This window comes from Hyperolius riggenbachi, chromosome 11 (genome assembly GCF_040937935.1).
Source record: "Hyperolius riggenbachi isolate aHypRig1 chromosome 11, aHypRig1.pri, whole genome shotgun sequence".
Lineage (NCBI taxonomy): Eukaryota > Metazoa > Chordata > Amphibia > Anura > Hyperoliidae > Hyperolius > Hyperolius riggenbachi.
Genome location: NC_090656.1, coordinates 126,397,390 through 126,415,959, shown reverse-complemented (window position 1 = coordinate 126,415,959; position 18,570 = coordinate 126,397,390). Strand labels below are relative to the sequence as shown.

The following is an 18,570-nucleotide window of genomic DNA, read 5'->3' as shown; positions in this document are numbered from 1 at the left end:
GCCTGGCGGATCGTGCAGCGCAAGATTGCCCATCTCTTTCTTTATTAGCCAACCATAGGGCACTTTCCATCTTGTGGCTGGAGAACATGCAACAGAAATACATAGCCAGTCTTGGTAAGCATTTAAAGGGGCAATATGGCGAAAAATTGTAAAATGTAAAATATGTGCATACATAGACAAATAAGAAGTACGCTTTTTCAAGAGTAAAATGCCATAAATTACTTTTCTCCTATGTTGCTGTCACTTACAGTAGGTAGTAGAACTCAGACAGAAGCGACAGGTTTCGAGACTAGTCCATCTCTTCATAGGGGATTCTCAGCAAAGCTTTTATTCTTTATAAAGATATTCCCTAAAAAGGATTTAAACAATGATGCTGGCCAGCTTCCATGCTCACTACACAGTTGTTTGGCAGATGGACAGAGCAACTGCCATTCACTAAGTGCTTTTGAAAATAAATAAATCCCTGAGAATCCTACATGAAGAGATGGACTAGTCCAAAACCTGTTGCTTCTGTCAGATTTCTACTACCCACTGTAAGTGACAGTAACATAGGAGAAAAGTAATTTATGGCTCATTTTACTCTGGAAAAAAACATACTTCTTATTTGTATATGTTTGCACATATTTTCAATTTTATAATTTTTCACCATAGTGCCCCTTTAAAGGGGCACTATGGCGAAAAATTATGTTTTATAGCCACTGTACTATGCCTAGCTGTTTGTAGAGCATAGTAGCTTACATGTAGTGAGGCACAGGGGCTTTTTTTTTAAACACTGACATCACCTTGTATACATTATCAGTCACGTCGGCAGAAGTACCTTTCCGACGCCACTTAGCCTGTTCCATGTAGTTGTAGGGAGGCAACTTTCCCTGTTGCTGTAACTGACGTTACAGTTTTCCCCTCTCTGCAGCGCTGGAAGGTTTGTTCTAAATTTCAACTGCACGATCGTGCAGTTATAGTGATCCCCCATGAGCCGTAAAGAGTAGCAGCTTATGTGCTGTGAGGGGAGTGGAACGCACCCTCCCTCTTACGTGAGACGCAACTGCATGTGAGGAGGACTGTGGAGGAACGCATCATCATCATTACTGATGACGCTGCCCGGCAAGGACCCCTGTGGCTGAAGCTGGCATGTGCTGCGCAGACAGAGCGGCAGCTTGCAGAGCAGACACAAGCGCTGTAGCTGTGTCCTGCTAATTGTACAGTAGTTGTGATTGTTGTTTTTTTTTTGTGGTGAATTTTTTTTTTTACCCAATCGTTTTTTCAGTATTTTTTTTCTAAAGCAAATTGCAGGTAGTTATTCAGCCAGAGTAATAAAAAAAAATGAATAACTACCTGCAATTTGCTTTAGAAAAAAAATACTGAAAAAACGATTGGGTAAAAAAAAAATTCACCACAAAAAAAAACAACAATCACAACTACTGTACAATTAGCAGGACACAGCTACAGCGCTTGTGTCTGCTCTGCAAGCTGCCGCTCTGTCTGCGCAGCACATGCCAGCTTCAGCTACAGGGGTCCTTGCCGGGCAGCGTCATCAGTAATGATGATGCATTCCTCCACAGTCCTCCTCACATGCAGTTGCGTCTCACGTAAGAGGGAGGGTGCGTTCCACTCCCCTCACAGCACATAAGCTGCTACTCTTTACGGCTCATGGGGGATCACTATAACTGCACGATCGTGCAGTTGAAATTTAGAACAAACCTTCCAGCGCTGCAGAGAGGGGAAAACTGTAACGTCAGTTACAGCAACAGGGAAAGTTGCCTCCCTACAACTACATGGAACAGGCTAAGTGGCGTCGGAAAGGTACTTCTGCCGACGTGACTGATAATGTATACAAGGTGATGTCAGTGTTTAAAAAAAAGCCCCTGTGCCTCACTACATGTAAGCTACTATGCTCTACAAACAGCTAGGCATAGTACAGTGGCTATAAAACATAATTTTTCGCCATAGTGCCCCTTTAAGAAATGCTGTATTAAGATCCATCATTGTAACAGGAGTATTAGTGCACTAGTAAAAAGGCCTACCCATTAAAAAACGGGTGCTAGGTAACGTCGGCTACCATCCCCCCTCCCACAACGCGCTTAAACGCGTCCCGCATTACCCGTCCTCCACCGCTGTCCGAAGTACAGTATATGCATCCAAGGAGATGTTGCTTGCTTGGCAGTTGGAAAAAGCTGTTATTTCCCACAATTCAATGAGGCTCACAGACAGCAAACTGTCAGGACTGGAAGCATGGACACAGGAGGACACAGAGACACAGGGGTTTTATTCTATAGGATGTTGCAGAATGACATCTTGGCAGATTGTGACAGTTGTAAATGCCAGTATTACAATGTCACCTCAGAGCTAATTTTAGCAAACCTGCCTTATCTATAAATATTATATACTTCTACTCTAAATGTAGAGCAGGTGCCTTGTGGCTCCTAAATGTCACCAAGAAAGCTGAGCTTGGCCATACACATCATTGCTGGCCATAGAGGCTAATGTCCATAAATAGATGTAGTTAGTTTCACCTCCATAAGGGGATTTCTGCTGCTAATCTTTCTCTCCTTCCACAATACATTCTCATCTCTTGGGGCAACCCCCCTCCCCTATCATAGTGACCGTAGTGACACCCCCTTCAACATAGTGACAGCTGAGTTCTCTAGTCCAAGCAATGGGTAACATGAGATAGGGAGACAGTCATATTGACCAGAACTTGTGTATGGGGCCCCAAGGTATATTGGCTCATAGAGGCCTGTGCTTCCACAGACTCCTCTAACTTACCTCCAATCAAAATCCAGCTTTCTACAACAACTATTTTATAGAAGGGGGGGGGGGGTGAGGGCATTCCCCCTACTACTCATCAATCATGATTGAGCCATACACTTACAGGAGTTGACAGTGTTGGCAATTGCACATTGCATTGATGTTTTTTGCAAAGGGCACTATGGTCCTTTCTACATTTATCAGTTTTTGCTTTTACAAAATGCTGCCAAGTGCAGCACAGCAAGGATTTGTTGATTCTATTTTTATGGCCCATCAGAGCTGAAGCCCGAACACAGACAAACCAAAGGTGACCTTCCAGACAAACTCTTTCATTGTAAGGGAGGCCAATACCAAACTAAACTACAAAAAAATAATAATTCAGAAACACAATATTTATAGATGTGAAGGCATTTTTTGTATCCTCTCTAGCTGACAAAAATAGAGCGTTGGCTATAAGAGACTCGAGCTAGACAAATCTGGCAGGTTATATAACTAGTTAATGCCTACAAGGAAGATATTTCTGGGCTCATTTTAGTTTCAATAAATTTTTATTGGAGCAATTAAACAGATGAAATACAGGCTAACTTAGCTTATAGAACTGAATGCATTGTAAAGAGATCATATCAATGAACAGATAACTGAAGCTGTCATTGAGTTACATCCAGTGCAGAGGCACATTTGTTGCATACTCAAAATCAATTACACATAAGATATCCCTGGAGGAACAGCAGTAAAATGGACATAATTACAGACGTGTGGTACTAATTATTCTTGGGATTATTTAACTACTTTTGCTGGTGAAGTAGTGCAGGTCCATGAGACATTGTAATCTGACGTGCCAGCCTGGTGGTCAGAAGGTCAACTGCCCTAGCTGAACCGGACTTACATGTCTGTTTGTAGGTGCAGTGTCATGTAAAATGGATCTTAGGAATAGAAAAAATGGGGAAAGTCCTGAGAAGAGTAAAGACCCGTACACACCTGTGACTGATGTCGTCAATCAAGAATTGGGACCCGATCCCTCGGGTGACATCACTGACCTGTTCTGTTGCTATGCAGGTGAACAGAGGGCCAATTGAGCATTGCGGTGGGGCAAGCAGCGGCACAAAGGTATCGGACGTTGCTCGGCCAAGTTGATCCACCTGGCAGTTCGCTTGAAGGGCGGTGGGCAGGGGCTACTGTACACACACCGAATTATTGTCTGATCATCGTCTGAGGCTAAGCTTATTTTAATCAAGCAGGTGTATGGAGCTTATAGGGAGGTGGTGGAAGAGGGATACAGAGAGGGTAGAGAGTGTATACAACATACAGGGCCATATGCAATTCACTTTTTCACCTGAGTTTTCTCCTAGGTGATATTTTTAAACTTGTCAATAAAATGCATGTTAAGCCCCCAGAAGGCAAGAATATGCTCAAAATAATTTTAGTAATACTTTTTTACCAACTTTTTGGTACTTTTTAAGTTGAAAAGTACTGGAAAGTTCTTTAAAATCAAAGATGAAAAATTATCTCTTGGGAGAAAATTCAGGTGAAAAAGAGAATTGCATATAGCCCACAGTGTCCTAACTATTAACAATGTTACATGGAGCAAGCTGCCGCAGAGATTGGAGTGAAGGGGACATGCAGCATAGATACATACGCTGCTGATGGTCAGCATAATCTTTTGCATATCTTTGCAATACTGCTTTATGGACAGGGGGAACCCACCAACAGGAGTTTGGTAGGGTTAGTGACACAGCCTGCACTTGCATCCAGGACATGCGAGTTGCTTGGAAAGACTTTGACACGTCTTGCAGCATAGCGTTTGTGCATATGGACTGCATGTAGTTGAATCATGTTACCACATGTGATGCTGCCTATGCTGACTGTGCAATTAATCTGTGGTAAAATCGCTTGGAAATGGCTTTGTGCACACCTGATGAAGATATGCAAAAAAAAAGAACTGTGGAAAAGAAAATACAATTCTTTTCCATTGTTATCTGCACCTCCTCATGTTCTTAACAGGATTTTAAATCCAAGGCCTTGGTAAAGAGGTATTGGTGCACTAGGTTCACCTGGGCATACACAGCCCGATTGCAGTTGTCATACAATGACATTGGTTGGTTTATGGAGTTCAATTGCCCACACTGTCGTTTAATATATGCAAATGTGTCCTGAGATGGGAAAGGGGTTTTTTGTGGTTAACATGACAGGTTTATTGAAGGATAGGCGATACAGAGAAATACAGTATCATGATCATTTAACCTTTACACCATACATCACACAGTGACATAGTACAGCCTATAACAGTGATGTCCTTGAGCACATGTCATGGGGTGGATGAGCAAAAACTCACCCAAGTCATGTACAGTAAACTTTAAATCAGATATGTCAGATTGTAGAAATAGACAACAAATAAGTAACTCATAAACCTTGAATATGTGTATTAACAGCAAACCCTTCAGCTAACCATCATAGTCTCCTTGAAGTCAGACAGGCATAGCAGATTATACATAGTCTTTGTCCGAGACCTACTAAATATTCCCCCATAGTATCCCGCTATCCCGTGTATTGTTTCAGGTGATTTACACAGAAATAAATTACTGCAACATTTTTCATAAATGGTCTTTCCTAATTATTATTTAAGATATCCTTTGCAATATTCAAGTGAATTCCTGAAGTATATATGAATCTTTAGGTTGATATATATACATATATATATACATATATACAGTGGGTTGCAAAAGTATTCAGCCCCCTTGAAGTTTTCCACATTTTGTCATATTACTGCCCCAAACATGAATCAATTTTATTGGAATTCCACATGAAAGACCAATACAAAGTGGTGTACACATGAGAAGTGGAACGAAAATCATACATGATTCCAAACATTTTTTACAAATCAATAACTGCAAAGTGGTGTGTGCATAATTATTCAGCCCCCTTTGATCTGAGTGCAGTCAGTTGCCTATAGACATTGCTTGATGAGTGCTAATGACTAAATAGAGTGCACCTGTGTGTAATCTAATGTCAGTACAAATACAGCTGCTCTGTGAGGGCCTCAGAGGTTGTCTAAGAGAATATTGGGAGCAACAACACCGTGAAGTCCAAAGAACACACAAGACAGGTCAGGGATCAAGTTATTGAGAAATTTAAAGCAGGCTTAGGCTACAAAAAGATTTCCAAAGCCTTGAACAACCCACGGAGCACTGTTCAAGTGATCATTCGGAAATGGAAGGAGTATGGCACAACTGTACACCTACCAAGACAAGGCCATCCACCTAAACTCACAGGCCGAACAAGAAGAGCGCTGATCAGAAATGCAGTCAAGAGGCCCATGGTGACTCTGGACGAGCTGCAGAGATCTACATCTAAGGTGGAAGACTCTGTCCATAGGACAACTATTAGTCATGCACTGTACCAAGTTGGACTTTATGGAAGAGTAGCAAGAAGAAAGGCATTGTTAACAGAAAGCATAAGAAGTCCCGTTTGCAGTTTGCCACAAGCCATGTGGGGGACACACAACCATGTGAAAGAAGAAGCTCTGGTCAGATGAGACCAAAATGGAACTTTTTGGCCAAAATGCAAAACGCTATGTGTGGCAGAAAACTATCACTGCACATCACTCTGAACACACCATCCCCACTGTCAAATATGGTGGTGGCAGCATCATGTTTGGGGGGTGCATCTCTTCAGCAGGGACAGGGAAGCTGGTCAGAGTTGATAGGAAGGTGGATGGAGCCAAATACAGGGCAATCTTGGAAGAAAACCTCTTGGAGTCTGCAAAAGACTTGAGACTGGGGCGGAGGTTCACCTTCCAGCAGGACAATGACCCTAAACATAAAGCCAAGGCAACAATGGGATGGTTTAAAACAAAACATATCTATGTGTTAGAATGGCTTAGTCAAAGTCCAGATCTAAATCCAATCGAGAATCTGTGGCAAGATCTGAAAACTGCTGTTCACAAACGCTGTCCATCTAATCTGACTGAGCTGCAGCTGTTTTGCAAAGAAGAATGGGCAAGGATTTCAGTCTCTAGATGTGCAAAGCTGGTAGAGACATACCCTAAAAGACTGGCAGCTGTAATTGCAACAAAAGGTGGTTCTACAAAGTATTGACTCAGGGGGCCGAATAATTACGCACACCCCACTTTTGCAGTTATTTATTTGTAAACATTTTTTGGAATTATGTATGATTTTCGTTCCACTTCTCACATGTACACCACTTTGTATTGGTCTTTCACGTGGAATGCCAATAAAATTGATGCATGTTTGTGGCAGTAATGTGACAAAATGTGGAAAACTTCAAGGGGGCCGAATACTTTTGCAACCCACTGTGTGTATGTATATATATATATATATATATATATATATATATATATATATATATATATATATATATATATATATATATACATACATACATACATACATACATACATACAGGGAGGTGTAATCTGCAGTGAGACAATACCCCAAACACAGTAGTTTATTGTGTTTCCAATAAAAGTTGTACTAGGCCTTCAATGTTACCATTGGCTACAGGAGGAGAGTTATTAAAGGCAACATAAAGTGGGAGGAATGCAGAGGCTGCCATCTTCATTACTTTTTAAACAATGCCAGTTGCCAGGCTGTCATGCTGAGCTGTAAGATTTACATGTTTGTTGCAGGTGTGTGACTCAAAAACTTGCAGCTAGTGGAGTTAGACCAGAGTCAAAGCATCTGATCCACCTGCTCATTCTGGGCCATTTTACAGCATCAACACGGAAGTCAGGCAACTGGCTTTGCTTACTAAAGAATAAAGATGACAGCCTCCATATTTCTCTCACTTTATATTCCCTTTAAGTGCCTTTGACTTTAAGTGACGTAATTAACCCTGAACAGTGATATGTCCTTTAACTGGGTGAATATGATGAACAAGTTTGGCAAAGTGGCTAAAGGGCTAGTTATGACTAAGGGCCCTTCTCCACTGGCTGCAGTTCCTTTCAAAAAGCAGTCATTTTGCTGATCCCTAGGGCACTGCGATTTACATGTAAATCGCACTGCTCATTTCCCACCAAGGTTTGTCCCTTATTCCCCGTATGCAAACCTCAGGCTGCACGATTCTAGCCGAGATCGCGAGCAGTTCCCGATGGGTAAATGGTGAAATTGCTTCTAGTGGTTGCTGCTTGCATGTATGCACCACAGCTCGATCGTGGGCGGAAGCACTGGCAGCAGTGGAAAGGGACCCGAGAACACATAATGTGCAAATCCGGTCTTATTTTAGTTTGTATATATTGAATAACTCTGGAGAGGTGGCTGCCTAGAAATGATTTTCTTTTGTTTGCATGCACTTGCTCTTTAAACTTTGAGTACTTAGAGGATTATAGCGAACTACTTTATCATACATACTTCAGACTTAATATATTGCAATGCTTAAAGAAAAGACAGATTTGCTTTAATTCTGGCACAACATTGATACCAACCTTCTAACACTGTCTTTAATGCATACCTGTCAAAATGCAATATAGTTATTGGCTCTGCACGGTAATGTTTGTAATATATCTAATTACCTGCTCCAAGCACTTCACAGTGTACTTGTAGTGCATTGCTTATCTCTCACGTCTTGCCAGCATATCTGGGATTTAAAGATAATCTCTTTTACAATAATCCAGCCAGGAGAGATATCCTGGCAGTAGATAGGAACAGTAATGCCCTTCTGTGGAAACTCAAAGAATTGACAGCTGTATATCAAGCTACAGTATAGTAAGATGTTTCTCGTGGACAGAGTGATATTTTTCTTATATGTACCAATATAGAAAAATGGACAGATACAAAGTCAATCTGGTTTTATTTATATATAAAAAAAAAAGATACTCTGCTAGTTATTATGGGGTCTATTGAAATGGGGGGAGGGGAGGGGTGATTACCAGAAGTGTTATTATTGCTACAGAAATAACAATACTTTTCTGGAGAGCAGCAGATATTTATAAGAGTAATAGTCTGCTTAGATGATTATCATTTTTGTAATGCTTTGCTAGTATCCTGTAATCTCCTTGTATTTATAAAGCATAATGAACATGATTGCCACTTTATAGATAATAGATAACCAAATTGTTTATGCCACTTTGGAAGCAGAGGTTACTATTGCCTTCACAGGATCACAGTAGAGAATTTCTTTTCAGCATCTAGGCCCATATGTGGGATTCACTTTTTCTCCTGAGTTTTCTTCTAGTATCTAGATGATGTTTTTACACTTAGTCAGTTTAAACCACCAGCAAGTAAGAAAATACTCAGAATAATTTTGATACTAGTAGTTAAGTACTTTTTCTCCTGCATTTCAGTACATTTTTAATTGCAGAGTGCTGAAAGTTACTGTAAAGAGAATATGACAAATTATCTCCTAAGAGAAAACTTAGAAGAAAAAGTGAATTGCATTGGGTCCTAGTCTACGTCCAACCTGAGGCTTTGTTGAAGGCAATGGAAATGTGGATTTCCATCTTTGTGTAACTATGGTAGTCGATCAAGAAACCGAAGAAATCAAACTGCCTCTTTGTAACTACAGTGATCTTAAAGGACTTAGGAGCTGAATTGAAAGAAAAAGTTAATTACCTTAGTGCACTATTAAGGTAGCCATACACTGGTCGATTTGCCATCAGATTCGACCAACAGACAGATCCCTATCTGATCGAATCTGATCAGAGAGGGATCGTATGGCTACCTTTACTGCAAACAGATTGTGAACCAATTTCAGCCTGAAACCGATCACAATCTGTGGTGGTGGTGGTGCTGCCGCCGCTTCCCCCCATCCCGCATACATTACCTGCTCCGCCGGCACGACTCCCGGGTCTCCGCTCTTCTCCGCTCTGGTCTGGTCTCCAGCATGCTTCCCTTCTTCCTGTCTGGTGGAAGTTTAAACAGTAGAGCCCCCTCTACTGTTTAAACTTCCTGCCGGGACAGGAAGAAGGGAAGCATGCCGGAGACCAGACCAGAGCAGAGAAGAAGAGCGGAGACCCGGGAGTCGCGCCGGCGGAGCAGGTAATGTATTGCGGCTCTATTGCGTCGGTCGTCGGGCACTCGAACACCGCTAGCGATGCGCTCTTTACCCGCGGGCGATCGACGGTTATTTTCCGCATGGCGTGATCGACGGGATCGGACTGAATGGATCGAAATTCGGCGTGTAGCGCGAACGATTGGCAGCAGATTCGATCCCAGTGATTGAATCTGCTGTCAAAACGGCGGCAAATCGGGCCAGTGTATGGCCAGCTTAAGAGCTCTGTGTAGACGATCTGTGCCTCCCTTGTACTTTCCAGACCCTCTGTTATCTTAATCCTCTTATCATTACAGGCCCTGACCCAGCCCAGGGTCGCCTTATCTCTGTGCACTACAATCGCTGCTTTAAAATCCCTCTGCCTGCTTAGCTCAAAGAGACGTTGCTGCGTAGGATCGCAGCCCATCGTCACTCCGTACACTGAGTCATAAGTCATGTGGGTGTCACCACATGACCGCCCACATGACTGATTTCACTTCAAGCCAGCCGTCTCTTTGAGCTAAGCAGGCAGAGGGATTTTAAAGAGAACCTGTACTGAGTATAAATATTTAAAATAAACACATGAGGTAACTTCAAATGAACATTACATAGCTACCTTGCAATCAGTTCCTCTCAGAAGCTCACCATTTTCTTCTGACAATAATCCCTTCCAGTTCTGACAATATTTTGTCAGAACTGAAATATATCAGTTGCTGTCAGTTACATATCAGTTGCTGTCAGTTATAGCTGAGTGGACAACTGATGTGCCCGGTAATGTCCATGTTTCCCTATGGCTCAAGTGGGCGATGTTACAGTTGAACTGTGTACTGACCAGAAAGCTGTAATGGGTAATGACCATTTTCAAAATGGAGGACGGAAAATTCCCTTGATCACAGTGAACAAACAGGACGCGGGACAGGAGAAAGACACTGAGGAGTAGACTACATGGAAGGTAAGTATGACTTGAGTATGCTTATTTTGACTTTTAATTTTCAGTTCAGGTTTTCTTTAAAGCAGCGATTGTAGAGCCCAGAGATAAGGCGACCCTGGGCTGGGTCGGGGCCTGTAATGATAAGAGGATTAAGATAACAGAGGGTCTGGAAACTACAAGGGAGGCACAGATCGTCTACACAGAGCTCTAAGTGCACTAAGGTAATTCACTTTTTTTTTAATTTCAGCTCGTAAGTCCTTTAAAGGGGCAGACAGAAACATGGCAGTTTGTATTCAGACATAGGTCCATGTTTTATTTTGAGTAACTACAGGTGAAACTCGAAGAATTAGAATATTGTGCAAAAGTCCATTTATTTCAGTAATGCAATTTAAAAGGTGAAACTAATACATGAAATAGGAACCCTTTGCAGGTGTTTTGGATTAATAAGGTGATTAGAGTCTGACACTTTAAGCCTAGAATATTGAACATTTTCACAATATTCTAATGGTCTGAAAATTTGATTTTGGGGTTCTCATAAGCTGTAAGCCATTATCATCTAAATGATAACAAAGGCTTGAAATATCTTGTTCTGCATGTATTGAGTTAATTTCATGTATTACTTTTACCTTTTAAGTTGAATTACTGAAATAAATGTACGTTTGCACGATATTCTAATTTTTCGAGTTTCACATGTATAGTTTTTTTTTCCAAATGCCTTTAAAGGCAAAGGGCACGGTACTATTTTTGTCATTTAGGGCCAGTTTACTGTTATAGTGTCAGGCACACCACTGGTCTGTGAGTGGAGTGTCTGAGCTGTGATCCATAAGGAAATACCCACTCTGAATACTCAGCTCTCATCATGTGGGGCATGACCAACTAACGCTGATAGGCATCGAGAAGGTGGCTCCCCCAGGACGGCCTAATGCCGATCAGCGTCAAGTCCTGGGGGGGGGAGACATTCGCGTGTGCATCCCTGCTGACTTATAAAACGGAGCTCCATAAACAACCTGCTAAGAGAAAAAAAACCCACCAAAAGCAGTTGTACATCTAGCGATCTAGTGCAGCACTGTATGGGGGACAGCTCTGTCACTGAGCTGTCCCCAGGAGAGGATCACAAACAATTGTCTCTCAATGGCTGATGCCTCACTTAAAGCAGTAGGATCAGCCATACTATGCCAGGGAAAAAAAAACACATACATAAGTAGATAAATACTCGATCTACTTACATAACACATGTATTATACTGTCCCCGTTTTGATTTCAGTGAATGTTATATAGTAAATGACGAGAATTCTGTTAGTGGTGGGGGCCATGTCTTTTGCCCACAGTTAAGGCTAACTCGTGATGTCATTTCTGCCCTTTACTTTTTTTCTTGTCTCCTCCAATCGCTGAGTTGCCTCAGCCTTGCTTATAAACAGAAGTGAGTAGGGGATTAGGTTTCAGATAAGCTGCTGGCAGGGAAATAAAGGAAAGAGGAGGAATACATTATAGATAAAAAGAACCCCCAGCCTGCAATTCTTTGGCACGGACTACTAAAGGGCCAGTGCTCCTTAAGTATGTGATAACTCCAAATCATAACAGCAGAAAAAGTTTTGAAAGTTTTGAATGCAGGATTAGCATCTTTATCACTTAGTACACTCAGACCAGTTGCTGTTGAAATTTGATTTTTATGGTGACGATACCGCTTTAAGCGGGGATGCGTGTGCATCCGTGCTCCCAATCCCCGCTTATCTCCTTCCCCAGGACTTGACATCTTTCAGAGTTAGGTGGTCCTGGGGGGGTCACTCTGCGGCTGCCAATCGATGTTAGATGGTCACAGAGTGATGAAGATATGCTAGTGCAGGTGTTCTCAAACTTTTTCAGATGAGGGCACCCTTGACGATTTTGAAATTTTTTGAGGCACCCCTATGGGCCATCGATCATCTGCCGCTCCCCTGCTCAGTCCGATCAACCAAAGTTTACCACTCACTCGAAAATTTTGATCAGTTTTTGCCACAAAACGATGAAGCAATGATTCCTGTGGCTCGCTAGATCACCGATAACTACCGTAGTATAAATAGAAAAATAATTGATGCATGTTTGGCCTGAGAGCAAACTCTCCGCCCTCAGGTAACTTCATGAATGGGGCCCAAGAGCAACGCCCCAGGTAAAAAAGTGTGGCCTGAAGGCAACCCCCCAGCATACATCATGTGTGGGCCTGAGAGAAACCCCCGCTCCCCCCAGCCCCCCCCCCCCACCATGTAAACATCATGTTTCTGCCTTGGAGCAAGTGCTCCCCCTCACCAGGAAACATGTGTCAGTCTGAGACCCCCCCACCAGGAAACATCATTTGTCAGCCTGGGAGAGCACCCCCCTCCAGGAAACACCATGAGTGGGCCTGAGACCAAGCCCCCATACAGATAAAATGTGGGGACTGAAGGCAACTCCCGAAGAAACCATGTGGGCCTGAGAGAAACCACCCTGGCAGAAACGTGTCCTCCACCTTGGATTGCCACCAACCCTATGCCCACCACACAGGGGGAAGGTTTTGAGCCTTACTTGTCTGCCGTCACTAGGGACAGAAGGTAATAGTCCCAGCCAGAAGTGAGCGGCGTGGCTCGAAGTCCGGGAGTGGGGCGGCTCTGATTGTTCTGTTCTGCTACTTACGCCCACCAGTGAGCAACAGACCAATCAGAGTTGTTCATTCACATGAGAGAGGGGTGGCACTGCTCTGATGTCTCTGCTGAGCAAGTCTTGAGCAGAGGAATCAGTGTGTGTCAGCATGTGCTGACAAAAAGAATGCATTGTCAAAAAAAGCTACTCAGGCAGAGACAGAGCTGCGGCACCCCTGGGAAGTGCTCTCAGGGCACCAGGGCGCCGCGGCACCCACTTTGAGAACCATTTTGCTAGTGACTGGATGCTTAAGACTGAGATCACAAGACTTACGTGTGCCCTATCACATATAAGTCTGTGGGCAGCCTCAACCGTGTGTACACTCTCTAGATGATTGTTGTCCCAAGGCATGGGTTTGGGGCTATCTCTGCTGCAAGTCTAGTTTGTGTACAGCAGCCACAATCCACTCCAGTGCACCAGAAAGAGATCAGTATTGGCGGATCATCTCACCTGGGAGCAGCACAGCCCTGTTGTTCTTCTCCTTGGCCCTTCCAGTCTATGCTGCTCCATCATGTGCTGTGCCATCGTCTCTCCTCCCCCCTTCATAGCAACAGAACTAGTCACTAGCCTGCAGGCTGGAAACACATCTGTACAGACCTTGGCTCTGAACTATTATCTTGTCTCAGGGATCAAGGCCCGATCATTGCAGGCCACAGCAATTTTGTGTATATATGCATCTTCAGAGTCTAGTGTAAACCATCTATACACCGAGAGATCTTGTGGATCCATAGCCGGTCTCTCCCATCCAGTAAATAAATAAACTATACGTAGTAATGACTTTCATGGCTGCTGGAATGTTTTGATTGGATGGTTTCTAACTGTGCTGTACAGCTTTCAGTTTTATGTTATGTCTTTTGAATACAGCAGTAAACAAAAGTATAAAATGGATATTTGGCTATCCCTTACTCCCCACACAGAATCAGTAAGTGGCACTGTGCTCCTGTATCAAAATTATTTTGATGTGCTACTGTAACTGTCAGGGTTATTTATGTGGACAGCATAGCATTGATCAGCCTGCTCTGTAGCCGACAGCTGTAAACCATTGAGGAGTTGCTGCACATTGCTGCGGGGTTCTTTCATGTTCTTTCCTCTACTATAGCAAATGCATTTACACCTATCTTGGGACTACAACTGTAATAATGTTTCGCAGCAAAATCTTGTGCTTGTCTTGTGTTTTTCCCAACACTAAGACGTCTCTAACATGCTGGCCTTTATAAATGTAAAAAATAAAATGTGTAGATATTAAGGCTTGACTGTGGGGCTACAAAGACAACACTTCATGACTGTGCTCCTTTCTGTTTTCTCTCGGCAGCTCGGAGGATGTGGGATCCTTGGAGTGGGTATCTGGCTGGCCGTCACACAGGGGAATTTTGCCACGCTGTCCTCCTCTTTCCCTTCGCTGTCTGCTGCCAACCTGTTGATAGCTACGGGAACCATCGTGATGATCGTGGGCTTTCTGGGCTGCATTGGTGCTATTAAAGAGAACAAATACCTTCTCCTAAGTGTGAGTACAAGCTATGGTGGGAGTAATGCAACATCATGGCAATCCTTCATCAGACATTGTAACATATTATCCAGGCAGTCTTACAAAAATATTGTGTCTGTGTGTTTGCAGGATATAGCTGAAACAGATCTACGGCTGGATGTATGTTAGGGAATGTGTATGATGATCACAATGAAGTCTAATGATACCACATATAAATATGACTGTAATATAAATATGTCTGTATTATAAATATGTCTGTAATATAAATATATCTGTATATTGGTTTAAGAGTGCAGAAATAATTCTTCCAACTATCAAGCCTTAAAAAGGAACCCTAAATGACATGATGAGATTTTGTATTTATATAGTGCCAACATCTTCCACAGTGTCTTTACAGAGTCATGTCACCCACAGAGCTCACAATCTAATCCCTTTCTATAGTCATGCATCCATTGTAGTCTAGGGTCAACTTAGGGGAAAGTCAATTAAATTATCTGTATGTGTTTGGGATGTGGGAGGAAACCGGAGTGCCCACAGACAAAGGGAGAACATAAAAACTCCATACAGATAGTGTCCTGGCTGGGATTCGAACTGGGAACCCAGCACTGTGAGGTGACAGTGCTATCCACTATGTCACCATGCTGCCCACAACACAGTGCAAGCATACAAATGCATAAGCTGTGTTTCTTCCTTTTCTGCTTGAAGGAGTTAACACTCGGCTATACAACTGAGAGTTTCTCTCCAGTTTGGACCTAGTCAGACTATAGATTCCCTCACTGATAAGGAATTACAGCTATAAAATACTTATGAGAGTAGGGGATAGATAAACAAGGTCAATAGTTCTACAATGTAGCTCTCTGCAACATTGAAAAGTTGGGTCATTGAGCAAAGATAAAACAATAAATCTACTTTAATTTTTTTTAACATAACATGAAATGTGCTATACAAAAGTCATTTTTAGGAGTAGAAGGATAGATACTTGTGTTTATCTCATCAATTTAATTTCACTTAAGGTTCACTTTAAGGTTATTGTATTTTAAGAGGCAGACAGGTAATGCAGCGAAGTGTGCATGGCGATAGAGGTAGCATTTGTACCAGGCTGACAAGTATTTACTACAAAAAGACTTGCGTGGTAGATCAGATCAGCTGCTATGCAAGAGGTATATACAGATGAAACTTGAAAAATGTGAAAATTGTGCAAAAGGCCATTCCAGTACTTCAACCTAAAAGATGAAACTAATATATAAAATAGGAACCTTTTGCAAGTGTTGGGATAATTAGCTGATTAGAGTCCGACACTTTGAGCCTAGAATATTAAACATTTTCAAGATATTCTAATGGTCTGAGATTTTGATTTTGGGGTTTTCATAAGTTGTAAACCATAATCATCAAAATTAGAATGAATGAATTACAGAAATAAATGGACTTTTGCACAATAGTCTAATTTTTTGATTTTCACCTGTAGAATATGGAAACTGCAAGCAGCAGAACTTTTCATACACATTTTTTATGTAGCTCCAATGAATTTTCCAATGGGATTCGTGGAGCATGTTGAACAAATCCCTTTCTGTCCCTCAAAGGTGCTCTCAATTTGATGTGCCTATCATAGCCAGTCTGGGGGTGCCATTTAACCCCCTCAGTGTTATTCACTGTCAGTTATTTGCACTATGTTCCAAATAGCAAGTGTACCAGAAACAATTCCGGGTGCAAGAACTGTCATACTTGGTGAATAAAGTTAACTTCTGATTCTGTTAGGCAGATGTACAGAGAACAGGGCTGAGTTAGTGGGTGGGGTTACAGCTCTGTAAAAAAGTACGGTTAATGCAAAAAAGACGGGTGCAGAAGAATGTGCCGGGACTCTCAGGCTAGAGATCAGGGCATGATGGAACTGCCTGTTTTACAAAAGAACAACAAAGGCTTATACAGTTATTGTAAATACGGTTTGAATTACTCAATGATTTTTTTTCCTGGAGTATATTTTGTCTCTAAATGATAAGTAATTTTTAAATATGCAAAGCCTACTCCAGATTGACTGCTGATTAATAATGCAATTTACAGTTGTAATGCATTACTCATTTTGAACCTTTGAAGAGATCTAAGAATTTTTTGGCTGCCTGTTTGTCTACATCTGCTTCCCCTTTACCAGTAGTCTGTTGTGAAACATGATATGGATAAGGATGTTATGATTGATTGGCTCGGATATCAGATCTGTATAGACTCTGCAATCTACTATTACAGGTTAAAGGTGACCTCTATGTTTCATCCTTCACCTGTGAAGATAAATCTTTAATTTGTTTACCATCACAGATCTATTTTGCTATCATAGTTGTAATATGTTATTATTATTATTATTATTATTATTATTATTATTATTATTTTTATTATTATTATAAAATCTCTCTTTTTCTATTTGATTTCCACTTCTTCTGTGTGTGTGTTTTTTTGTTTTCTTTTTGTCATGTTCTGCTAAAACAAACATGGGTACATAAAAATAGACATTGGTATATATAAAAATACATAATACACAAATAGTAAACAATATAAGTTATAGTGACAATTGTATAGTGAGAAAATGTACAGCAACTTACAACCTCTCCATAGGCAGATTCAAAGACAGGCTGCCTGATGCTGTAAGCCACTGCTGGAGTGTGTCACAGATGCAATTGATCCATTCACTGCCTCAGACTGGCCGACATCTGCAGCGTGGTGAGAGCGCAGGCTGTAGGGGTAACAGACGCTAGCATTGATAATGTCCGACAGCGAGGATGACGTCTCACCGCTGACACGCTGTTTTGGCTCTGCTCCACCTACATTTCGCATCCTGATTTGATGCTTCCTCAGGGTATGAGGTTGAAGTCTGCATGGTATTTAAAGACTAGCATTGAGTAGAGAGGCTGTGGAGGGCATTGCGGGTTAGAGTTAAGTCATGTGAATCCTCTGGTTAATTTGCAGCCAATGAAGAACTTGACAGAGTTGAGCAGCAGATGAGGAGTGAGAAGAGAGGAGGATGAGTCATGCAGCTGAGTTCATTATGGACTAAAGAGATGCCGGTCTGTTAAGGGGGCCACTAACGGTACAATTTGTTGAATGATCTTTTACAATTCTTCATATGAACGATCGGAAATTGTTTGTGTCCACTAATGGGAAAAAAAATTCTCCTAAGCAATCTGATCAGATTAATGAAATTAATCCATTTTTCGAATTGATCCCGTCAATTTGATTGGATTGGTTAGGAGATTTTTGGCCATTAGTGATCCCAAATTTTTTTTCCATTTGTTCATGCGAAGAATCATTTGTAAACGATTGTTTTGCAAATTGTATCATTAGTGGCTGCCTTAAAGTGTACCAGAGATCTCGCTATCTAAATATTTGATACTTACCCGGGGCTTCCTCCCGCCCTATAAACACGTGTGAGTCCCACCCCATTCTCCCACGGTCTGCCGCTCTGCGCATGTGTGGACTTCCCGCACATGTGCAGTAGACCCAGACTTTCGCAACTGAGCCTATTCCCTGGGCTGATCGCGGCTCAATGGGAGACCGGAGGAGGCTGGCAAGGTACTCGCACATTTATGGGGTTGGAGGAAGCCTGGGTAAGTATAAAATCTTTAGATTGCGAGATCTCTGGTTTACGTTAACTCCTTCCTGACCGCCTAACACAGCTAGGCCTTGTGAAGGTGACAGCCCCAGGATTGCCGAATGGCAAAAGGTGTCAAGTCCTGGGGCGTGATTTTACAGGAGATCACGCATCCCCGCTTCAAAGACGGAGATTAGT

The 18,570-nt window shown here is 42.1% G+C and overlaps 1 protein-coding gene across 1 annotated transcript in view; it reads left to right on the top strand.

Moving 5' to 3' along the window:
- TSPAN4 (tetraspanin 4) overlaps window positions 1-18,570 on the top strand; it is a 406,664-nt gene that overhangs the window by 221,822 nt on the left and 166,272 nt on the right. Inside the window, exon 2 of the mRNA XM_068261017.1 lies at window positions 14,625-14,816. Coding sequence (XP_068117118.1) covers window positions 14,625-14,816 — 192 coding nt within the window. The remainder of the gene's footprint in view (window positions 1-14,624; window positions 14,817-18,570) is intronic.